This window comes from Mobula birostris, chromosome 17 (assembly GCF_030028105.1).
Source record: "Mobula birostris isolate sMobBir1 chromosome 17, sMobBir1.hap1, whole genome shotgun sequence".
In the NCBI taxonomy this organism is placed as follows: Eukaryota; Metazoa; Chordata; class Chondrichthyes; order Myliobatiformes; family Myliobatidae; genus Mobula; species Mobula birostris.
Window position 1 is genome coordinate 68,833,751 of NC_092386.1, and position 25,748 is coordinate 68,859,498.

The 25,748-nt window shown below is 39.2% G+C and overlaps 1 protein-coding gene across 3 annotated transcripts in view; it reads right to left on the minus strand.

Moving 5' to 3' along the window:
• cenpe (centromere protein E) overlaps nucleotides 1-24,405 on the minus strand; it is a 155,599-nt gene extending 131,194 nt beyond the window's left edge. For all 3 annotated transcript variants that reach the window (XM_072281880.1, XM_072281879.1, XM_072281878.1), the window contains exons 1-8: nucleotides 23,830-24,405; nucleotides 16,079-16,182; nucleotides 9,596-9,685; nucleotides 7,281-7,399; nucleotides 6,654-6,770; nucleotides 6,323-6,404; nucleotides 4,570-4,637; nucleotides 1,264-1,314 (exon numbers count right to left, since the gene is read on the minus strand). In XM_072281880.1, the coding sequence (XP_072137981.1) occupies nucleotides 1,264-1,314; nucleotides 4,570-4,637; nucleotides 6,323-6,404; nucleotides 6,654-6,770; nucleotides 7,281-7,399; nucleotides 9,596-9,685; nucleotides 16,079-16,182; nucleotides 23,830-23,927 (729 nt within the window). In that variant the 5' untranslated portion in view covers nucleotides 23,928-24,405. The remainder of the gene's footprint in view (nucleotides 1-1,263; nucleotides 1,315-4,569; nucleotides 4,638-6,322; nucleotides 6,405-6,653; nucleotides 6,771-7,280; nucleotides 7,400-9,595; nucleotides 9,686-16,078; nucleotides 16,183-23,829) is intronic.
• Nucleotides 24,406-25,748: the final 1,343 nt, after the last annotated feature.

A 25,748-nucleotide genomic window follows, 5' to 3' on the forward strand; every position in this document is an offset into this window, starting at 1 on the left:
GCAGAGTAGTACAAGGATATTCGAAAAACCATGCCATGTGGTTTTAACTGCAATTACTAATGGGACTAAATTCACACAGCACACGATTGGACATTAAAAGCTTTATTTCCAACAACTTAATAATTTTTCAAGTGACTTTGTGTGTTAACATTCTCAGTAACCAAGAGACTCCAACTTCTTTCCTTACAATCCAGGGATGGCTTTGAACTCTGAGTGCAAACAATACGTAGTTTGTATTTTCTGCTGGGTTGGACTGTACGAGGCATCTGGCGGGTTGGGAGGGGGAATTGTCATGCTCCAAGGGGCGGCTCATCATTTGGTCCCAGCCTCTGACTTGTGGCTCCAAGTAACTGTTTACATGTGACGGTGGTGGCCACACCCTGGTACTCTGATTCAACAGGCGGGCTAAACCAGGTGAGGGAAGCTGGGAAACTTCAACCCAGAGAGATAAGGATAGGCCTACCACAGCATGCGAAGCCAGTTCCGGGAAACTGGTGGATGAGATCAACTACAAGATCCAATGGCCAAGAAAGCAATGCTGCATTGCTTCATAGAGAGCAAACAGCATGACAAGGCACGGGAGGCACCATGGTTATCCATTGCAGCTGAGGAAGTCTCCAGTCGTGACGATTTTTCGTACCATTGGACCAAAATTTGAGGACAAGTGAGTGGAACTGCCGCAGTGCAATGGATTTTTCAATATAAAACTCCTCCCACACAGGTTTGTCGTTGTTGGAAAACAATGAACAACCAACACTTTCTACTGGGTCACACATTCATATAGGCTTTTGTAGGCTTGATGGACAAGAACTCCAAAAATCAATCTTAACAACCTGATAAAAGAGCTAATGAAAAAATTTTAATATGGACTAGAAGAGATCAAAAGGCAAATCTTCCTCCACTTAGCCCTGATATTCAAGACATCATTTAAATCAGTTTTAAAGAATTTGTGAACGGAAATAAATCTTTTAGAAAGTGCACCAGTAACATACAATTTATAAATGAAAACAGAAAATAATGTCCAACCTTGCATCAAGTCAGACTTGGCTTAATAATAGAAGGTAATGGCAAGAAAGCCCAGCAATCCCAGATTTCAGACACTACTGCTGGATTACACGTGGAATGGAGTGGTCTGCTGAAGGCTAGCTCCAGCCAGAAATATATTGGCCCAAAGGAAAATGACATTTCTGGTTAAACCAGAAGATAAAAACAATTGAATCAAAATGGAGAGCTATTAAGTTCAGAAAATGGCAGAGAACTCACCAGATGTGCAACCTTAACTGCTTCATTACTTTTATCCCTGCTTTCCACAATCTGAAATGGAAAATTGTCACTAAATTAGAATACTTCAAAAATGACCAGTTGCTTGAATTTCCAGCATCTGCAGAATTCCTGTTGTTTGTGTTTTAAAAAAGTCCTCAATTTATCCAGATATACAAATGTCTTTAGAGAAGGTTCCAGACCCTTCTGTATGAAAATTTAAAATTCCACAGCAAAATAACACTTCAATCAGAATGTTTACTCTCTCTGAAAATCAAATATTAATTTGTATTATTTCTCCTTTCAGGTAAAATGGATACATGGCATTGGAACACGAATTAGTTTCGAAGTAACAAAAGTTGTACTTTTTAAAGATAGGCTTTCTTGAAAGCCTTTTTTAAAAAAAAGTGGCCATTATTGAAAGATGTTCCATAAATTTATCAATTCAGTGAAAGATTACACTACCTGTACATTCCTAACAAGTCAGAAACATATTTCAAATCGCCCAAGCGTGTAACGTGCAAGGCACATGAAGAAGATCCTAAGTAAAAAAAATCAATCCAAATAAACAATGCTAATTGATACTAAAACACTAAAAATTTGGGACACAAGATCAAAATAAAAGGTACATTGATGCTGCCAGTACTTTTGTTGCATCATATTTCCAGCATTCAATTACTTCACTATTTTATAGTATTGTCTTCCCACCTTGTCAGGAATAACAAACAAGTAGGTTTTTTTTATTCTGTGGAAACAAAATACCCTAATTTTTCTGAGACAACATGTCAGGATGGCCCGCTTGGAACTGAAGTACCATAAATTCCTATGCATTCGACATAAAGTTCTGCTAAATTGCTCAAGACAGTTACAGATTAAAAATAAAACTATATTTTGTATTAAAACCTTCTAGAACATTTAGAGAAATAAGTGAGATTCAGATTACCTGCTAGAGAGCAATAAGCAAATCAGTTTACGTCAAATATTATTTATGATTACATTAACACATCTACACAGCAGAAACAATACAAAAGTATATCATGGTCAGCAGCGAATGGACAGAGAAGTTCTATTTAGTCATTACAAATATTTAAATCATCTTTTCTAATTCATTCAGAAGTAAACATTTCAGCATATTTCAACTGAAACATCGCTGTAACTAAATTGTTTCAGGTCTTTAAAAAGCACAATTATTTTTACATTACAGATTGTTGATATTGCAAAATGGCAGACAGTTATCTTGCATAACAAATTTTAGTTCCTTTCGTTAGCTAGATGAGAATGCTTTCAAGCAATATGGTCAAGTTTATCAATAGAGCAATGCACAGATTTAACTTGTCACAGTTATAAAACAAGTTAACAAAATGTAGTTTTGCCTTATGAGATTCTGATAAAATTATCGCAAGCTAAGCACAAGGAATGTCATATTTGAGACAAAAATTGAGAAAATTGCTGAGGTCTTTATACATTATTCAATATTACTAGCTTTGAGATGCTTTATTATGGATTTCAGATTTTAAAAGAATATTGTTTTTTGAGAGAGCACAACATTAAATGCACTTTACCCTGTTTTGATTAACAGCTCGACCAAACACTGGTACAAAGAATTTTTGGCTGGTATTTTGTGGATTAGCATGTTAAGCTTGAAGCTTGATTTGAATTTAGTTGCAATTTCCAAAACTATTTGAACCACCATGTAATAATAATCTACTGGAGAACTGGATAGGTTGAGCAGCATCTGTGGGAAAGGGAAGGGATTGTCAGCATTTGGGTTGAAACCCTGCATTGGGACTGCAAACAGACTGTTTGCCGTTTCCAGCATCTGCAATTCCTTGCATGTATTAAACTTTCTTCTTGAAACATTGGTAAACATGAAATACCTATTATAAGCAATTAAGTACTTCAAGGCACTAGAAAAGATACCAGTACCATCTCTGCAAATACTTCCAGGCCAATATCCCCACTATTGAAGCCCTGGCTACACTCAGTCACCTTCACATTTATATTCAACATTCAACTCCTAAAACAGACACATCTATACAGGTGTCCCCCACTTTCTGAACATTTGCTTTACGACATTTCGCTTTTATGAAAGACCTGCATTAGTACCTGCTTTCGCTAACCGAAAGGGGATTTTCACTTTTACGAAAAAAGGCACCCGCTTTAAACTTGTGTTTACCCTGAAAGACTACAATGACCATGAAGCCTTGCACAGGCAGGTGTGCATGCATGCGTGTACGTGCCGATTTTTTTTTCTACAAATCGCTTTTAGCTCAATATTCCCGATTCTGTTAAGTGAAACTACTGTACATACATTTCTACTTTATATAGGCAGTGTATTTATCATATCATTCCTGCTTTTGCTATATGTTAGTGTTATTTTAGGTTTTGTGTGCTATTTGGTATGATTTGGTAGGTTATTTTTTGCGTCTGGGAATGCTCAAAAATTTTTCCCATATAAATTAATGGTAATTGCTTCACACCATTTTGGCTTACGAACTGTTTCATAGGAACTGTCTACCTTTGGATAGCGGGGGAAGACCTGCACTGATCTGTGCCTTGGGAAGAGACCAACAGAAAAAGATTAGAGCGTGCTTGTCCTTCTTGAAAAGTCGCTACATCCCCAAAACTCTCAAGAATCTCTGGTCCAGTTAAAGCAGCAACTTTCTGGATAGTTGGAAATCTTATGTATGTACATCAGAAAGCCTGTGTAAAATGGTGAAGAGTGTACCAACTCACAAACTACTCACTTAATCACATCATCAAACATCACTTATACCATTGGTGGAAGGATCTGCTGCTTTTCACATAATCCTAATTAGCCACTTTAGAACCTACTAACCCAATATAGCTGTAGTACGAAACTCCAGAATTCTAACCACAAAGAAATGGCAATTGTCTCCAAATCTGGGCACTACATGGTTTGCAAGCAATGGTATTCTCACGTAGCTACTGCCCTTGACATTCCATTCAAGAGATCCTACCCTCTAATAAGACGTTAAAATGTGGTCACATTTACCCTTTCAGCGAGACATAAAAAAGAACTCATGGCGCAATCTAAAAGGGAATTTTCTCTCACTTATTTTGTATCACGCTCTAGTAGACCACCTGTCATTCATAGAACTGTGAACGTAAAATCACTGATCAACATTTTATTGAGTTTGGTGTGCACCATTCAGGGGCAGACATGTCCTACTTTAGAATTATGATCACATTTCAAACGGATTTCATTGATCAATGGAACTTTGACTTACAATGCATATTCTTTTCCACAACTGAACCAATAAATCTAGATTATAGATATTATCTTACCACTCTAAAAATTGTATGTGATCGACTACTACGTTCATTCATTTTTGTTTCCCCATAATGTCTGTTTCCTGCAGAGAAAAGAAAATTATTTTAAAATTGACAATAGAATATCAATTCACAATATTGCAACTAGCTATTAAAAATGTTGCTTTTTCACAAATGATTCTCTTTTCAAATAGATCATAGCAATATGTACACTATTCGTTAAAATCATGAGCATAGAAATCTTTCATAGTGAATTAAAGCAGCTTATATGCAACAGAAAGATATAGTTGGAGTAAAAAAATTTAGTAAATGCAGGAAATATCATTGAAAAGCAACATCAAAACAAGAACATTACAGCACTATAAAACATGGCAATGAATAAGAAAATTGGGTTGAGTTCTATTTTTTGGAACATCTCTACAAATAATTTGAGAGACTGACAGAAAATGAAACAACTTTTAGTCCAAACACAATTGATTCCACGAGGAAAAAGGTCAAATAGAAGATATATTATAGAGGATATAATGTCCAAGTATTATTTTCAAATACTCGAGTATATGTGTCAAACACATCTAAAACATAAAATATTAGATCAAGCCTATGCAAGGAACAATCTTGGATTCAACAATTAAATTTGCATAGTTTAAAATGGATTAACAGGTTGTTCTGCCATAACATGCATTGGTTATTGTGCGATTGACAGACCAGTGAACGTTATTTGCAATACACAGGCTGCATTAGCTATAGACAATTGTGACAACCTGCTTAAGTCTGAGCTTTGAAGGTAACTAAAGGCTGTTCTGCTTTACTACAACCCTTTGAACAGGTACAAATATTCAATAGTGTTATTCGATGAATAGGGAATCTCTACTTGCAGGCTAACATTTATCCAACAATGGACACGTAATAATTCAAGCAACACACATCAAAGTTGCTGGTGAACGCAGCAGGCCAGGCAGCATCTCTAGGAAGCGGTACAGTCTCTTTCAGTTGAGCATAAACCAAAGCAAATCATACATAAGAAATTGTATCTGAACAGAAGTTTGGATCTAATGCATATTTTCATCATTTCTGTACAAACAGAATTTTATCTGCAAGTAGCATAGCATCATTATGTGGCAAAGTTGTTTCCCATGATGGGGGAGTCTAGTACGAGAGGGCATGACTTACGGATTGAAGGGCGCCCATTTAGAACAGAGATGCGAAGAAATTTTTTTAGCCAGAGGGTGGTGAATCTATGGAATTTGTTGCCACAGGCAGCAGTGGAAGCCAAATCATTGGGTGTATTTAAGGCAGAGATTGATAGGTATCTGAGTAGCCAGGGCATTAAAGGTTATGGTGAGAAGGCGGGGGAGTGGGACTAAATGGGAGAATGGATCAGCTCATGATAAAATGGCGGAGCAGACTCGATGGGCCGAATGGCCGGTTTCTGCTCCTTCGTCTTATGGTCTTATTACAAAATTAAATCTACAGTTAACATGCATCTTGGTGTTATTCATTTAAGGGAGAAGTATTAACCATAAGCTTCTTTTTCTTTGAATGGGATGATGAGAGTCATTCCTTGCAGTCAGATGGATAAATGCAATATCAATGTAACGTCTCACCCAAAGGACCAGTATTAGATCATTCAGTACTGCCTTGGTGGTGTATAGTAGGATTATGATCCTGGCTGACAGATGAGCTCAAGCACACAAATTAGATTAAATTACAACCAAATATACACATGAAGTTTAACTACGCAAAAGTGTAATTACAACTTTAACCTTACTTTCCCCTTTTTTGACCCACTTCATTACATCCTCAAAAGTTACAGCAACTTCTTCAATTAGTTCAGCAACATAAATGTTTCTCTGAAAAATAAGCATTTGAAAATTGACATGAGAAAGAGACTTACTGTTATTTCATTTATAAGATATAATTCATAATCAAGATAATAAAATTCTCATAACAGTTACACAAAGCATTTGTACTTCTAAGATCTCCAACTGAAGTGAGGAAATTTATGTGCAAGCTTTTGCATGGAATGCTCAATGTGCAAATAAAAGTGAATGCTGGTAGATTTACAAGCAGCACATAAGATCACAATGAGATGTACTTACTTCTATATCTTCCCTAATTTCCAGAGGTTTTCCTTTTGAATCACTAAGTAAATCTGATACCGACTCATTATAAATTTCTAGGTAAGAGACACGTAATAGAAATTCTCTGTTTTGCATCTAAGATAAAAAGAAACAAATTAGTAGTGCAGGTCAGCTGTGAAAAGAAAGACATCCAGTTCCTCAATGCACGAGAAGCAAAGTAATAAATAGAAAAATTGAAAATTATGAAGCAATTTGTTATAAATCTTCCTGGGATAGTTAAAAGAAAATTCCAGCTAATCAACTAACTTACTTTTTTCCAAAAAAATTTAAATCTGGACATTACAGATCAGAGCTGTAAATTGCAGTCGTATTATACAGAACTGGCAGCCAGCCTGTGCTGTACACAGAAAGTTTTTGAAAATTTAAAATACTACTGCAACTGGCCAAGAAACAATAACATTAAACCTAAACACTCGGGAGCTATAAACATAGGATATTCAAGCAAATCCACTACAAAAGGACATGGCATAATTAGTACATAATTCACAGTGAAGCGAAGTCTTCCGCAATCTGAAAATTATAGTTTTAAAATACAAACAATAAATTTCCATCTGTCGGCATTTAAAAGCACAGAGTCTTACTTACATCATTAATAACTTTGAATAAATTACAGATTGCCAAAGGAATAAGACCTGGAGTATTTGCATTTCCCATCATTGTATAAGTCTTTCCAGATGAGGTCTGTCCATATGCAAAAATAGTGCCTGATAAACAAAATACAGACAACATTTAAAAGCAGCATCATACCCATCTTCGGCAATGATTACCATTTTGCACCTTAACCTATTATAGTCTCAATGTTCAAAGTAAATTTATTATCAAAGTACATATACTTCACCATATGCAACCCTAAGTTTCATGTTCTTGCAGGCATAAACAGAAAATAAGAAAAACAATAGAATCAATGAAAGACCACACCCACGGGGTGAGCAACAACCAATGTCCAAATGACAACAAACTGAAAATACAAAAAGAAAGAAAAAATATTAAATAAGCAATAAATATAGAAAACATGAGATGAAGAGCGCATGAAAGTGAAAACAGTTTCACAATGGGGCGAGAGAAGTTTGAGTGAAATTATCCCTTCTTGTTCAAGAGTCTGATGGTTGGGTAGAAATTGGTCAGGTCCTGAGGATCCTGTACTGTAACTTCTTTCTGATGGCAGCAGTGAGAAGAGAATATGGTCTTGATGGTCGGGGCCCTTTATGATGGGCACCGCTTTCTCGCAATAGCTCTCCAATTAGCCGTGCTCAAATGGAGAAGGGTACAGGTGTTTCCATACCAGGCCATGATGCAACCAGCCAATATACTCTCCACTGTGCATCCAGAGAAGTTTGTCAAAAGTTTTAGATAACAGACCAAATCTTTGCAGACTTCAAACAAAGTCGAGGTGCTGCTAACTTTCTTTGTAATGGCACATGCTGGATTCAGGACAGATCCTCTGAAATGATAGCACCAAGAAATTTAAAGTTACTGAGCCCTCCCCACCTGATCCCCTAATGAGGACTGGCTTAATGACCTCTGATTTCCTCCTCCTGATCAATAATAATCTACTTGGCCTTGTTGACATTTACTGAGGGGTTATTGTTGTGACACTGTCAATTGCCGTCCTATATGCTGATTCATCGCCATCCTTGATGCAGCCAATGGCAATGGTGTCATCAGCATTGGAGCTGTGCTTAGCTTCTGTCATAAATAAATAGTGAATACAGCAGGGAGCTAAGCACACAGCCTTGTGGTACTCATATGCTGAGGAAGATTGTGGAAAGGATGTTGCTGCCAATCTGAACTGACTGGGGTCTGCAAGTGAGGAATTGGAAAATTCAGTTGCACAAGGAGATAGTGAGGCCCAGGACTTGAAGCTCATTATCTTTGAGGGTATAGAATGTCAAACTGTAGTTAAATGAAGAGCATCCTCTTGTATGCATCTTCACTGTCCAGACATTGCAGGATTGAATGAAGAGTCAATGAAATGGCATCTGCTGTTGAGCTGTCGTGATGCTGGGCAGATTGGGCTGGATCCAAATTGCTTCTAGGATTGGAATTGATATTTTTCATCACCCTCTCAAAGCACTTCATCACATTGGACTCGGCAGTAAATTATCGAGGCAGGTTACCATGTTTTTTTTAGGCCCTGATATAATTAAAGCCTGCCTGAAGCAGGCTGAGACCTCAGGCTGCCGAAGGGAGAGGTTAAAGATATTGGTGAACATTTCAGCCAGTTGATCAGCACAGGTCTTAAATATTCAGCCAGGTACCCTGTGGGCTGGATACTTTCCATGGGTTCACCGTCCTGAAGGATGCTCTCATGTTGGCCTCAAAGACTGAAAGCACAGGGTCATCAGGGGCTATGGGAGTCTCATTTTAAATGTTATCAGTTTTCCTCATTTGAACCATTCACCAAAACAAAAGACCCCTTTGCCAAGATGGATCCAAGGAAATGGTGAAAAGGTGAACAAAAACAACTTATGAACATTAATATCACACTAAAGATTGTTTTTTCTTTGCCCAATACTTTATACCCATGGTTTTCTTCCCACCACAAGGACTTCAGCCTCAAGGTTGCATACAGTATGGTACTTTGATAATCAATTTACTTTGAGTTTTGAACTTTATTCCAGAGATTCCAGCTTGATGTTAAGTTTTTTGAAAATGTTATAAATATCCTACCCAACAGATGTTATATAATGTAAATGATTGCATCAAATCTATTAACAAGATTCCCTCTCATATCAGCAAATCGAGGATTTGAGTTGTCATTATGTTTCATCAAAATTCCAGACATCTTATCCAAAAACTGAAACAAGTGGTTAGAGTCCAGGCTCAAAACTAATGATAAAGGGGTAGAGTCAAGTAATGGCAGATTGTAGGTTGAACATTAGAATGTTAAGTAGACTCACCGTTATAGCCCTCAGTAATAGAGCACACAATAGAATGTGCAACTTCAGTATAAATAGTTTGTGTTGTCTCATTTTCATGGAATACACGGTCTGGAAAATAATTGTTCAGCAAAAAAATTATTAATCAGCAAAAATTTTCTAATTCCATAGAATCTTACAGACAAAGTCAGCTAACTACATAATCTATCACTGTCAATTTATTACCACAATTACACCAACAGTCCACAGGACTTCGAGGAGCAAATTTGTGGAGAGATCTGTTGCAAGAAGCGTAACATTGTGACAATAGGTGATTTTAACTTTCCACATATTGATTGGGACTCTCATAAAGTCTGCAATCTCTGCAAATTTGCTGAAGGACTAAATGAGAGTGTGTAATACTAGATATTCTTTTAGGGAGTGAGACAGGGCAACTGACAGAAATTTATGTAGGAGAACACTTTGCATCTTGTAATCAGAATGCCATTAGTTTCTAGGTAATTCCAGAAAAGGACAGGTCTGGTCCTTGGGTTGAGATTCTAAATTGGACAAAGACCAATTGTAATTGTGTCAGAAAGGATCTGGCAAGTGTGGATGGGGACAGATGTTTTCTGGCCAAGGTATACCTGGTAAGTGGAGGGCCTTCAAAAGTGAAATTTTGAGAGGAAATGGTTTGTATGTTCCTGTCAGAATAAAAGGCTTAGGGGACCTTGGTTTTCAAGAGATATTAAGACCCTGGTTAGGAAGAGGAAGGGGCTCCACATCATCTGAAGGGGCAACATCTCTCCACTTGAGAGCTAAACGTCCAGCCAAAAGAGAGGCAAAAGACAATGTTCACCATTTAGTCAGATTCAAATGCATGTCAACTTCACCCAAAATGCCAAAAAGAGCAATCAAAGGGTTAGGTTCTAAATGGCAATTAAGGATATGGGATAAAATTAAAAAGACATCTCTCCAAAATTTCTCCAAACTGGGACAAGCCCAATACACATGGTTAAGAGAAGCCTCGCCCACTATATTCTTGTCACAAAAGGGGCTAATATCAAAATAGAACCGCGATAATTTGGCTTCAGACATATGAGCCCTGTGTACAACCTTGAACTGCAAAAGGCAGTGAAGCACATAAAGAGGCTGTCAACTGACTTAAGAATTGAGTCCCAAACCTCGTCAGACAGAGAAATATTTAAATCATGCTCCCAGGCAGTTCTAATTGTATCAAAGGGGGCACGCCTCAAGGTCGCTAACTCATCACGAATAGTAGATATTAGACTTTTACCCAATGGATTTATACAAAGAAACAAGTCCACAACATTTTTTCCGGGCATCTCAGGAAAATTTGGTATTAGGGGGTTAATAAAATGTATAATTTGAAGATATCTAAAGAAATGTGTTTTAGGTAGGTTAAACTTCGCAGACAGTTGTTCAAAAGTTGCAAAACAGTTGTCTATGAAAAGACCTTCAAAACACCTGATGCCCTTCTGTACCAATCATGAAATGTTAAGTCTTGCATAGAAGGTTGGAAAAGATGATTATGAAAGATAGGACTAGAGGGGGAGAAACCATAAAGACCATGTTTTCTGAACTGAGCCCATATTCTCAGAGTATGTCTAATGAGAGGATAGGAGTTCAATTCCATTGCCACCCATTTTGGCCAGTCAGACTGATTACGAAAGAAAGACCAAAAAGTAAGGCAACAAATATTGGCTGCCCAGTAATAAAAACAAAAACTGGGCAAGGCCATATCACCTTCCCTTTTAGGTTTTTGAAGGTGAACTTTAAGTCTGGGACATTTGTCCCTCCATAGATAAGACAAAAATAATAGAATCTAACGAATCAAAAAAAGCTTTAGAAATAAAAACTGGTAAAGATTGGAATAAGTATAAAAATTTAGTAAGGATATACATTTTAACAACATTAATTCGACCAATCAGAGACATGGACAGAGGTGACCAGGGTGCCAAAATCTGTTTCCTATGATTTAAAAGATTTAGTAAAATTTTCTGAAAAACATGCTTAAAGTTCCTTGTTACAGTAATACTGAGGTAAGTGAATTGATTATACACTACTTTAAAAGGGAGGTTATGAAATTCTAATATTTGTGCTTCTCTGTTAATTGGGAAGAGTTCGCTCTTGTGTAAATTAAGTTTATATCCGGAAAGCTGGCTAAATTTATTAAGTAGTGAAAACATTGGGGGAAAGGAGGTAGTCGGATTTCATATAGAAAGTAAAAGATCATTGGCATAAAGAGAAATTTTATGCTCAACACCCGCCCCCCCCCCCCCCCGGCAAATCCCCATCAATTCAATGCAGCTACGAAACACACTCACCAGTGGCTCTATGGCCAGATCAGATCAAAAAGTAAGGGACTTAAAGGGCACCCTTGCCAGGTGCAACATTTAAGATTAAAAGGTTGGGATTGCTGAGAGTTGGTCAAAACAGAGGCAGAGGGACATGAATATAGCAATTTAATCAATGTAATAAAACTTTGTCCCAAGTCAAATTTTTCTAAAACCGCAAAAAGATAATTCCACTCCACAGGGTCAAATGCTTTTTCCGCGTCGAGAGATGTCACACTCAGGAGTCCCAATTGAAGGTGAATACAAGATATTAAATAGACGCCGTATATTAAAAAAAGGAGGTGATTTTTAATAAAACCAGTTTGATCTTCAGAAATAATTGAGGGTACAATGTTCTCCAATCTATGAGCCAAAACTTTAACATCTACATTTAACAAAGAAATCGGCCTATATGAGGAACACTCTATTGGATCTTTGCCTTTTTTTCCCTAAAAGAATGATACTTGCCTCATTAAATGATGCTGGCAATTGACCACGTTGAAACGAATCGGATAAAACTAAGGTTAATTAAGGCAAAAGCAGTGAGGAAAATGATTTATAGAATTCTGCAGAGAACCCATCAAGTCCAGGAGATTTACCAGACTGCAATGCAGAAATGGCTGAAGATATTTCCTCTAATGACAATAGCTCATTGAGTTTTGCTTTGAGATCAGGAGAAAGCGAAAGAATATTTAAACTATTTAAAAAACTAAAAAATGCTAACCAGAAATGCTATCATTTAAAGATTCAGAGGAATAGAGTCGAGAATAATAATTCTTGAACGTATCATTGATTTCAGAATGATTCAAGGTAATGTTCCCATTTCCCATTCGAATTTTAGTAATTTGTTGTTTAGCTTTAGAGTGTCTTAGTTGAGTGACTAAAAATTTCCCAGATTTATCACCATGAATATAAAACTGGCTCTTACTTTCAAGAAGTTATTGTTCAATTGGATGAGTGGAAATGAGGTCAAACTTAGTTTGAAGTTCCACTCCCTTCTTGTACAGTTCTGGATTTTTGGTCTGAGCATGTAGTTGGCCCGTTACTTTAATTTGATTGACCAGATCTAATCACTCTGTATAGGTCTTTCTTTTCAAATTCACAGTATATGAAATTACTTGACCCCTTAGATATGCTTTCATGGCATCCCAGACAACCTGAGTTAAGGTTTCAGATGACATGATAATATCTAAAGTTATTTGGTCCTTCATAAATTTTACAAAATCGTTATCCGACAACAGGGTCAGCAGATTAAAATGCCAGTGCTTATTCATTTGATGGAGACCAGGAAGAAGTATGGACAGGGTAACTGGGGCATGATCTGAAATCAATATACTCTGATAATCACAAGAGCGAACAGATGGAATTAGCAGATTATCGATTAAAAAATAATCAATTCTAGTAAAAGTATGATGGACATGTGAAAAAAAGTAATCTCTCTCACTTGGATGAAGAAAACACCAAACGTCAGAGATACCATAATTAAAAAGGAAAGACTGAACTGATAAAGCAGATTTACTTGGCAGACTAGGAACAGAGGACAATCGATCCATAACTGGATCTAACCCACAGTTAAAATCACCGCCCAATATAAGAGAATATAAGCTCAAGTCAGGCAATAAAGAGAAAAAAAATGATCAAAAAGCTCCACATCATCTCTTTTGGCTAGATGTTTAGTTCTTAGGTGGAGAGATGTTGCCCCACCCACTCATGCTCAATGGCTTAGAGATATTATGTCCCGCTTAGACCTTGAAAAGATTCATTATTCACTTCTTAATTCGGACATAAAGTTCCATAAAGTTTCCATAAAGGACCTTTTCTTGATTATTTTCATAACTCCTCTTCAGATTAAAGGTTTATCTTCCTTTCTCTTTCAGTGATTTAGTCCCTTACATCCAGCTTTCTTTTTTGGTTAACTTTTATGGTTTCTTTTTATAATGTGAAATATATTATAGCTTAGGTAGTAGGCAATACACTTTTTTTAAATTCACAGCTCTGTGGTGACAAAAGCTCTGATTTAACTTTCTTTATATCATAATGCTTAGAGTGCACAGAGGGAGGGTGGGGTTTTGGGTGCTTTTTCTTTACTGTTATGATTTGCACATCAGACATGCTGGTTTTGCACTGTATAAATCTTTCTGTTGATGGTTTTTTTTGTTCAAAAAAATTAATAAAAAAAGAAAAGGAAGGAGGTGCATAGGCAGGTAGGAACAAATGAGGTACTTGGAGTACAAGTAATGCAAAAGAACGCTTAAGGAGAAAATAAGGAAGGCAAAAAGGCAGGACAAAATTACTCTAGCAGACAAGGTGAAGGAGAATCCTAAGGACTTAATAGATATATTAAGAGCAAAAGGATAGCAAGGGACAAAATTAGTTCTCTGAGAGATCAAAGTAGCAATCTAAGCATAGAACTGAAAAAGATGGGGGAGATCTTAGATATTTTGCATCTGTATTCACTTGGGAGACAGACACAGAGTTTATGGAAGTGAAGCAAACACAGCATTACAGAGGAAGAGGTATTTGTTGTCTTGACACATATTAGGGTGGATAAATCCCAGGCACCTCACAAGGAGTTTCCTTGGAATCTGTGGGAGGCTAGTGCAGAAATTCCAGGGACCTCATCAGAGATCTTTAAAGTTCCCTTAGTCACAGGTGAGGTGTTCAATGATAGCTACTGTTGCTCCATTGTTTAAGAAAAGCTCTGAGAATAAGCTGGGAAATTATAAGCCAGTGCGCCCAACATCAGTAATGGGAGATATTGGAAGATATTCTAAGGTATCAGATAGACAAGTATTTGGTTGGACAGTGACCGATTAGGGATAATCAACATTACTTTTTTGGGTGGTAGGTAGTGGCTAACCAAACTTGTAAAGTTTTTTGAGGAAGCTACCCAGAAAGTTGAAGACAAGGCAATGGATGTTGTCTACGTGGACTTTAGCAAGGCATTTGACAAGGTCCCAGATTAGTCAAGAAGGTTCAGTCGCTTGGCATTCAAGATGAGAAAGTAAAGGATTAGACATTGGCTTTGCAGGAGAAGCCAGAGAGTGGTAGTTGATGATTGCCTCTCTGATTGAAGGCCTGTGACTAGTGGTATGCCACAGGGATCGATGCTGGGTCTATTGTTGGTGTCAGCTATATCAACAATCTGGATGATAATGCAGTAAGTTGGATGGGGATGTAGTGGGCAGCAAGGAAGACCATCAGAGTTTACAGTGGGATCTGACCAACTGGAAAAATGGGCTGAAAAATGGCAGATGGAATTTAATGTAGACACATGGGAGATATTGCACTTTTGGAGGACCATCCAGGGTGTATTACTCAGTGAGGAGCATGGTAGACAGAGCAATCTGGAATACAGGTCCATAATTCATTGAAAGTGGTGTCAAAGGTAGTTAGGGTGGTAAAGAAAACTTTTGACATATTGGACTTCATAAATCAATGTACTGAGTACAGGAGTTGAGATGGTATGTTGAAATTGTATAAGATATTGGTGAGGTCTAATTTGGAATATCATGTGCATTCTGGTCATCTACCTACAGGAAAAATGTAAATACAACTGAAAGAATGCAGAGAAAATTTACAAGGACGTTGCTGGGACTTGAGGACCCAAGTTGATTTTTTCCCCCCCACTAAGGTTGAGTGAGACTACAACTAGAGCTCATGGATTAAGGGTGAAAAGTGAAATGTTTAGGGAAGCATGTCTTCAGTCAGAGGGTGGTGAGAGGGTGGAACGATCTGCCAGTGCAAGTGATAGATGTGGGTTCAATTTCAAGACTAAGAGAAATTTAGATAAGTTTGTGGATGGGATTAGGCAGATTAATGGTTCTGCATGGACTAGATGGGCCAAAGGGCCTGTTTCTATGCTGTAGTGTTCAATGACTAGTGTTATTAGCACATCACTCCCCAATAGTGTCACTATCCCATTCAATGGTCTTACTTTAGTCTGATAATGCACTACCACAGAATTAGAGAAACATTTCCTGCATTACTGTTTACTAATCTTCACATTTTACACTGAAAATGCAATTTCTTTCGTAGCTATATTGACATTCTTTGCTGTCTACCAACAGCATCTTCTGTGTTTAGATTCACTAATCAGAACATTATTGAGTTAAGGGTTAGCAAGCTACTGCTCCCTTTAAAAAACAAAATTATCTCAGGAACTTACCAAAACTGAATGATTTGCCCCCATTAATCTGGGAAATAGTTTGGTTGTCAGTTTTCCAATGAACTTCAGGGTGTGTACCAGATCCTCCTTGTAAAGATTTCTCCCTGATGGAAGATATGAGTTTTAAGATTGTAGGAAGACTTGATCATTACTAGTCAAGTAAAGAAATAATTTTCATACAGTGAACATTAACAAGACAACAACTCATTGTTAAAAATCTCCTATGGTGGTAACCTCTAGATAAAACTCAAACTTCTCTTTGTACTACTTATCTCTGTCCAGTTGTCTTCCACTGTTATCATTTACATTGGGAGAGCAGTATCAATGCTGGTGATATAAAAAGACTAAATAACCTCCCCAGAAAGGCAGGATCTGTCCTTGGCTACAACCTGGATTCCTCTGAGTTAGTGGTAGAGAGGAGGTCACTATAGAGGACTGTTATCCAGTACGGACAATCTGGCACATCCTCTCCATGACTTACTGAATAAGCAGTGGCACACCCTTTCGAACAGACTCTTTCAGCTCCACTGTCACAAGTGCAATAAGCAGATACAACAGTTCATCTCTGTGCAACAGGAGAACACACATCATAGTACAATGGTCAGTTCTATTATTTCGTATACTATTATTGCATATTGGTAAGTTATTATTGGATACATTATTCTGTACTTTATTAGTCAAGTTTATACACTGCTAAATGTGTTTTTAAATATTGCTGCTATATGGGAAGAATTTCTCACTGGGGCTCAATAAAGTATCATTACTTGCATTCTACATTTCATAACAATGATCAGATTTACATTAATTTAGGCATCAAACCTAATACAGAAAATGGGGATTAAGTCATCCAAGGCCATCTGCTGAGAAACATTTCTTTCCATCATCGTTAACCAGATCGTTCTGGAACATTCACAGCCATAAAATTACACCTCTACTGGGCAAGTTCCAGACAGCATAACCCTAGAAGCATCTACTTTTGTAGAGTGGCTAATCACATTGCCTTCCTCAACCAGAGTGCCATTATTCTCATAAATTATTGCTATGCAAAGAAAAACCAGCACCCTTATCTAGTAATGATAATATTTTGACAATATTGGAACAAATTTCTTGGAGGGCTATGAATCAAATTAGTTCACAGTCTCTCAATATTACCACCATATAGACTTAACCTACAATCCAAGACTTAAATCTAACAAGACTTGAACACTACATCCTCTGCAGCATATAGTTATCACTACAAACATGGTGTATCTCTGCATTCCATGAACTTGTATTTGTTAAAATGCTTTAGGCTTCTTCAAATTTGACACGTTATTCATGAAAAACAGATCAAGGACGCAAAACATGAAATGCTTCCTTCGTCACAGATGCTTTTTCCAAATAGTCAGCTTTTTAAAGAGGAAAAAACTCACCACCCATGTTATTCTTTGTTCAACCAGATCAATTTGCTGTTGATTCAGCCTCCTCTTGGAATGTCACTTCAGCGTTTGTCAAGTCCGAATCAAACCACCTCACTCACATTATTCAAAATGTGTCAGAACAAAGCAGGAGACTCATGGAATCTGTTGTTTACCTTATATATATTTCTACCATTAGGTTGTCACTTGAGAAACTGAAGCTTGTTACATATAGATTCTGGTTAATTGAGACATCGGTTAATCAGGTCAGTTGCTTATTTGGGTCAACTCTGAAAACAACAAAAACTAATTGAGAAAATAACCCTTTATTTGGATTCCCTTTATTTATCTGGGACACTATGCCGCTTAATTGGGTCAGGAGACTATTTTTGAACAGTTTCTAACTGGTGTCAGTCACATGCACTTGTACGGCAGTTAGTCCTACACTGTGCTCAGAGAGAACAGTTTTTAAATAACACTAGTATCATGTACTTGTGTTCAAACAACTGATTTTTGTCATTGACAGTTGGCAAGAAGTAAACAGTAAGGCTATGCAGAACTGTTTAACTCATTGCAATTCCAAACATTTGGGCTTGGAGATGCCAGAAACATTCAGCAGTGAAAATGAAATATCACTACTTCATCGAGTTAAGAACTACGAAGAATTTTAAGGTATCAACAATCATCTTAAACATTACAATGAAAATGAAGATTTGCAGGATGCAATTGTCAAAAGTATTGTATGAAGGCATCCATTATTTGCACTAGGCAGTGATTTTGTACAATTACAGTCTATCAAAAGAAATTGGCAGCCTGAACATCCAAAGGAAACATACGTGGTCACAGGGAGAAACTCTCACAGTCAGCACATAGAGTCAGGATAGCACCCAGGTTGCTGGAGCGATGGCAGTGGCTTTACGAGCTGGCCACTGTGCTGTCCAAGTTCATGGAAAGCTTAGCACAGATTTTAACTAATTAACGTGCAATGGTAGGAGAACCCCAAATTCTGACATTCCACAGAGCCGTTGGATGGGCTGTACCAAACTTTATCTTGCCCCTTTGTACATAGTCCTCTACCATTAATGATCCTTTTTGTAGTAGTATGTCATTAACCACATCTTGCTCGGAGCTTTTCAGGTGTCTTCGCTATATTAATAATTTCCAATAGCAGTTGCTTCTTGTAACAGTCAACGTCCTTATTTCCTGTCCTGTTGTCACAATGGCAAATATGGTGTGGCTAGCATGGAAAACATGCAGGATGGAACTGACTGTGAAGGCCTCTAAACAAAAAGTCTTAGTGGTTGCTTTAAAGCTTTTATCATGCATCCTGCCAAATGCCTTTGACAATCTTCTTGGGGAATAATATCACAGAATTCACCTTCTCTTTTTCCTGCAGGACTCCAGTGTCATTTTGAGCAAACTATCAACTAAATGAAGTCACCAAAAGTGATTTGGATCAAGTGTTCTATGAAGGACAAATGGTGCAAGAGTAGTTCAACTAAAGATACCCAGACAAAGTGACTAAAGTCATCCTTCACAATGTTCGAAACAGAAAACTGCATGGAATCAAGAAACAACACAAACAACACTATTCAAAAGCTGAATATTAACTCAAGGAAACAACAACTGGTTGTTTCTCTGTCAAAGGAATGTCCTGAGTGTTCCTATCATCCTGTTTTGGATTTTTCCCCCTGTTCCCAACCAATCCTTTCATTCTATACTTTACTTCACTTCCTGAGAAAACTAAAGAAGTTTGGCCTGTCTCCTAAAACCCTCACTAATTTTTACAGATGCACCATAGAAAGCATTCTTCTAGGGTGCATCACAACATGGTATGGAAGTTGTCCTGTCCAAGACCGAAAGAAGCTGCAGAAGATTGTGAACACAGCCCAGCACGTCACACAAACCAATCTTCCGTCCTTGAACTCACTTTTCACCACATGCTGTCGGAGCAGTGCTGCCAGGATAATCAAGCACACGACCCACCCAGCCAACACACTTTTCATCCCTCTTCCCTCCGGGAGAAGGTTCAGGAGCTTGAAGGCTCGTACTGTCAGATTTGGGAACAGCTTCTTTCCAACTGTGATAAGACTGCTGAACAGATCCTCACCTGGATCTGGGCCGTACTCTCCAAATACCCGGACCTGCCTCTCGGTTTTTTTACACCACCTTACTTTCCAGTTTTCTATTTTCTATTTATGATTTATAATTTAAATTTTTAATATTTACTAATTTTTACTATTTTTAGTATTTAATATTTGTAATCCAGGGAGCAGGAAGCGAAGAATCAATATCGCTGTGATGATTGTACGTTCTAGTATCAATTGTTTGGCGACAAAGTATAAAGTATACCCTCACCCCTTTTGTCCCTTACTTTCACTGCCCTGTACTCTGATCCCCTTGTTAAACTCATTCTTACAGCAGAAATATTCAACAGGCTCTTGCTTGAAAAGTTGACTCTTTATCTCTCTAGGCCAGGGTTTCTCAACCAGGGTTCCGCGAGAGATCATGGTTTTAAAAAAGCACCTTCTTTGGAACTTCTCGCAATACACGGTACTAGTGCTGATAGGGGTGGGCAGTGACCTAGCAGCCCCACTAGCAATCTCAGTCTCTCAGCCCAGTATGACAGTGCACAAACGGCCCACATTTATTTGATTGAGTCCATTCTCAGATTTTGATGCGAGATGAAGAGGCTGTTGATAATTAGTGGGCATGGAGGGGAGGACAATAGGCTGATAATTGGTGAGAATGAAGTGCATTTTCCGAGCAGTAAATAGACTGCTCAGCTTGAGCTGTGACGTCAGCCTCTCCCTCCGGAATTACATCCCCCAACTTCCCATTACGCACCAGCGACTGACTTATGGGAACGAACAAACTACCGATGTAGTAGAAATTTGGAGGGAAATGTTCATTCTAAAGACTGTCCAAAGTGGCGATTTTTGAAGAGGTGGTGTGAGATGGAAGAGGAAGATTCTAGGCCTAGGCCTACATATAACACTGATAAGGTTAATAATGAAGAATTACAGTCTTCTGAGTATTTTCACTGCACTAGTGCAACTACGGACACATAAAAGTCTGTCTTTACAATGAAAGCGGCCTATCTATGGGTTTTACATGGACTGATGATCCAAACTGTCCAATTCCATTGTGCCTAGTCTGTAGCAAGCAACTTACAAACGGAGCAATGCCTCCGGCAAAATTGAAAAAACACTGCAAATCATAGCCATATGACACGCATCAGAAATTGAAAAGGTTTCATTCTCAAAGAGCACTACGTTAAGTCGACGCATTGATGACATGTCACGTGCTGCTGAAGAGGTTTTGTGTGATAAACTGAAAAACAATAGCTTCTCTATCCAGGTTGATGAGTCAACAGATTTCACCATTAAATGTCATATGGTAGCATTTGTAAGATTTGTAAATGATGGCAAAATTCAAGAAAATATTTTCTGTTGCAAAGAGCTGCCTGAAACAAGCAAAGGCCAAGATATTTAGTGTTTTGTCTTCATATCTGGAATCAAAAGGTTTGTCTTGGAGGAAGTTCATTGGCATCTATACTGATGATGCCCCATCAATGGCTGGTTCCAGGAGAGGTTTTGTTTATCTTGTAAAAACAGAAACTCCTGACATCAACACAACACACTGCTTTCTTCAGAGGTACTGATGTCAAAAATTTTAAAAATGAAATGAAAAGAAGTTCTGGATGATACTACAATAGTTAACTTTATCAACCTGTGTGAAAACCTGGCCAAAGAGCACACTGATCCCCTGCTATATACAGAAATCCAGTGGCTTAGCCAAGGAAGAGTTCTCCACAGGGTATTTGAGCTGAAGGGTGAATTGCAGGAGTACTTTCAAGAAAATAGTGGGCTAGGTGTCGCTGAGTGCTTTGAAGTTGAAGAATGGCTGCAGAAACTAGCCTCTGAACCAGTTGAACAAGTCTCTGCAAGACCCTGGAGAAAATGTTTTGACTTCAAGTGACAAGATTCTTGGACTTAAAAGGAAACCAAATCTTTGGAAAAGTCATTGTGAGGGGATCCAGGAGTGCCCCTATTAACTGTTTGAAGACAGACAGAGAGAAACATTTATCATTGATGGTTTATTTGGGGGGGGGGGGAGGAGAGGGGGAGGAGAGAGAGAGAGAGAGAGAGAGAGAGAGAGAGAGAGACTCTAAGATTTTCAGTTGGACTGACACGGGAGTTAACTTTGGAGATAAAAACTGAGCAGCTCGAAGGTTGCTATGGTGACCAACAGCACATTACTGATGTTACTTCGCATTTCTTTACAGACAAAGGAAGGAGGGACTCTTTGAATGACAGGTGATGCTCAGGCCTGGTGAGATAAATAGGAGGTCAGATGATACAGACCTCAGACACATGATCGGGACACTGAATGAGCATTGTTGTGCCCGCAGAGAAAGTGGGTTTTGGAGGATCGATCAGGCGGATTGATCCAAGTGCTCCGCCAGTGAAAATTCAAAGGCAAGACCGGTGGGGAGTTGTCCATGTGTCCAACCCCGGCATGGGTAGACAGCTCAACCACACCGAAGTTCAGTCCCCTTTGTTGTTAAATCACAGTCAGTGACTTGTGAAGGATTTCGGAGGACGACGAGGAAATCGACAGCAACAGCTCACCTGAAGACTCAACTCTCTCTCTCTCTATCGCTATTCAACTAAATTCCACAAACTGAACTGAACTTTACTCAACATCGTAAGACTGTATCTTTTTATTCCTAGACTTAACGAAGCTTGGTTTTTCATACATATTTTTCCACACTTACTGATTTACTTACTCGTATATATAATTCTTGCTAACCTGTTTGATTGATCTTCACTTAGCTAACTGTATTGCGTAGTTATTAATATTATTAGTTATTAGCAATACTAGACTCCAAAGTGGTTTCTATTTCTGCTGGTTTCTTTATTCCCGTCACGGGGTACGTGACAATCATGTTGCAAAAGAAAATCTTGATGTTTCCACTGCTTCTTGGGCTTGAGAGTCAGGAAGGATATCAGAAAGTATTGTTGTTTTGAAAACCACCTGGAAGAACTACAGAACAAAATTGAAAAGTATTTTTCCTTGCTTTCAACACAAGTGTATGACTGGTTGAAATCCGTGTGAGCTTACCTGAAGTTCAACCCATAATTGTTTTTTTTTGCTGCACAAATACTCAAGCACTGGTTCCACATGTCAAGCTGATATTTGACCCTGATCATATCACTTAGTAAGAAAATGTTTTTTCAAAGTCTTGAATAAAATTGCATCAGAGGCTAAATTTCTATTCATATTGCTTTGGCTTATGGTTTTTAGTAACTTCACTATTCAACATGGTCTATAAATTGTAACTAGCGTTAATTAAAACCTTTTAAATTAAATCTACCAAGTCTAATTTTTAAATAAAATTAAATCCCATTTTGACTTAAGCCAGAAATTTATTATGTTTGTCTTCTGAGTTTTTAAAATTTATGAAAGGGAAAGATTAATTTCAAGTTAAGCTAAGCTAAGCTTAACTACCTGATTTTTTTCCCCAAAGTTCGCTAAAAATTCATTCTCTACTCAAAAGAGCATCGACAATTATTTTTGGATTATTATACCTACAACTTACTGATCACACTAACGTACCATGAGCTGCAGATAATATAATTTGTACACAAGGGTTCCCTGAAACCTGAAAATTATTTACAGGGCTCCTTCAGAGCAAAGGTTGAGAAAGGCTACTCAGGCTGATCTCCGTCCTTGCACTTATCCCTGCAAGCAGAACAAGTGCTACACCTTCTCCCTCACCAACATTCAGGGCCCTAAACTGTCTTTCCAGGTGAGGCAACCCTTCAAGTCTATATCCAGCGTTTGCAATGCAGACTCCTCTACATCAGTGAAACCTGACATAGATTAGTGGGTGACTTCTTTGAGCACTTTTGCTCTGTCCACCTCAACAGGCAGGAATGTCCTTTCGTTTTCTTTCCCCATATCACCTCCCTTCCTTTTCTCCCCAGTCCCCTCCTCCCCCATCAGATTCCTTCTTCGTCAGCCCTAAACTTTTCCCACCATCACCTCCCTGCTTCTCACTTCATTCCACCCTCCACCCAGTTTCCCCCTCACCTATCACCTGACAGTTTGTACCCCTGCCCCTCCCTCAACTTTCTTATTCCGACTTTCCCCCATTCCTTTTCCATCAGCAATTCGGCGTCAGACGTTGACTGTTGATGCTGCCTGACCTGCTTCCTCCAGCATTCTGTGTGCGTTGCTCTGGAATTCCAGCATCTCTTGGCTTTATGTAAACCGAGTTCCCGTTTTCAAGGCTCGGCATCAGCGCTATTTCTGTGTTTTCATCACATTAAACAAGATCCTACTCACCTGGCGTTGGGAGGCCTCAGCCGGACACACACTTGCACCGCACTCTCCTCCGCCATTCCAGGGCACTTCACACCCGCGCCTTCCTGCTTTTTATCCATATCTCTCCACCCGACTGGGTTCGGGTTCGGGGCCTAACCGCCAGTCTCCCAGCACTCGGACTGGGTTCGGGCCTGGAGCCTCCTTGCAGCGGGACTGGGGTTCGGGCCTGGAGCCTCCCCGCAGCGGGACTGGGGTTCGGGCCTGGAGCCTCCCCGCAGCGGGACTGGGGTTCGGGCCTGGAGCCTCCCCGCAGCGGGACTGGGGTTCGGGCCTGGAGCCTCCCCGCAGCGGGACTGGGGTTCGGGTCTGGAGCCTCCTTGCAGCGGGACTGGGGTTCGGGCCTGGAGCCTCCTTGCAGCGGGACTGGGTTCGGGCCTGGAGCCTCCCCGCAGCGGGACTGGGGTTCGGGCCTGGAGCCTCCCCGCAGCGGGACTGGGGTTTGGGTCTAGAGCCTCCCCGCAGCGGGACTGGGGTTCGGGCCTGGAGCCTCCCCGCAGCGGGACTGGGGTTCGGGTCTGGAGCCTCCCTGCAGCGGGACTGGAACGGCGGCGTAATAACTCCTTTCCGTCTCTACCCGGTTTGAATTTCCCAGATTCGACCTGATTGGTCAACGTCTCCCCTGCTGTTGATGACCTCACCGAGGCGGGCCAGGGGGCGGAACCAAAGGAGTTGGCGATGATTCATCGGGTTGTGGATTTGTTTCTTTGCCAATTTTTATCCCACTATTTAATCTCAAATCCTCAACATTCTAGCTCGTTCGCAGACTAACCGTCCATGCCTTACCACAGTCTCTTTTTTTTTCCGATCCAGACAATAATTCCAACAGTAAATATTCTATCTCCATCCAGTTTCTAAATGCAAGCCTGAACTCTGTCTGAGTTGACCTCACAACAAAGTAGTTCAGGAATGATGAGGGTTAGAAGAGCCTGCTAACTGTAATGTAACAATAGTAAATGAACCTTTGCGAACTGTGTACACTGTCTGATATTGGCTTTGATATTTTTTCACAGTAACACAAAAAGCTGGAGGAATTTGGTAGCTCAGGCAACACCTATGGAAGAACGCAAACACGAGGAAATCTGCAGATGCTGGAAATTCAAACAACACACATCAAGGTTGCTGGTGAACGCAGCAGGCCAGGCAGCATCTCTAGGAAGAGGTACAGTCGATGTTTCGGGCTGAGACGAGTCCTGATGAAGGGTCTCGGCCAGAAACGTCGACTGTACCTCTTCCTAGAGATGCTGCTTGGCCTACTGCGTTCACCAGCAACTTTGATGTTTGTTACCTATGGAAGAAAATGTAACATATTGCTGCAGATGTTAACAACCAGTCTTTTGTGTCCCTAACAAGAGAAAATCTGCAGGTGCTCGAAGTCCAAACAACACACACAAAATGCTGGAGGAACTCAGCAGACCAGGCAGCATCTATGGAAAAGAGTACAGTCGATGTTTCGGGCTGACACCCTTCAGGAGGACCTAATTTTGTGTCCCTAATTTTATTACGTTCTCCAGACTCTTGCAGCTAAAATCTTTTGTGTCCCCAATTCAAACATTGCTGCGGGTTGAGAGTTTACTGCCTTTAACAAATTAGTGAGGTTTTGCAAGCAGTAAAAACTACAGACCCCACAGAAGCTACAGCAGTTGCGTGCACCACAATCTTGATGAACACATAAAAGATGGCAGATGCTATCCTAGACCAACAAACAATCTGCAAGAGGATCTTTATTTGTACAATGTAATTCAGTTCTGATATATAACATTCGACATGGTTTTATATTGCCTGGTTATGATCTCACTTCGGGGGGGGGCAATCTAAAAGGCAGAATGATCTGCTATGGTGGGATTTTGCAATCAATGTGATACAAGGTGTGCGGTCAGTTG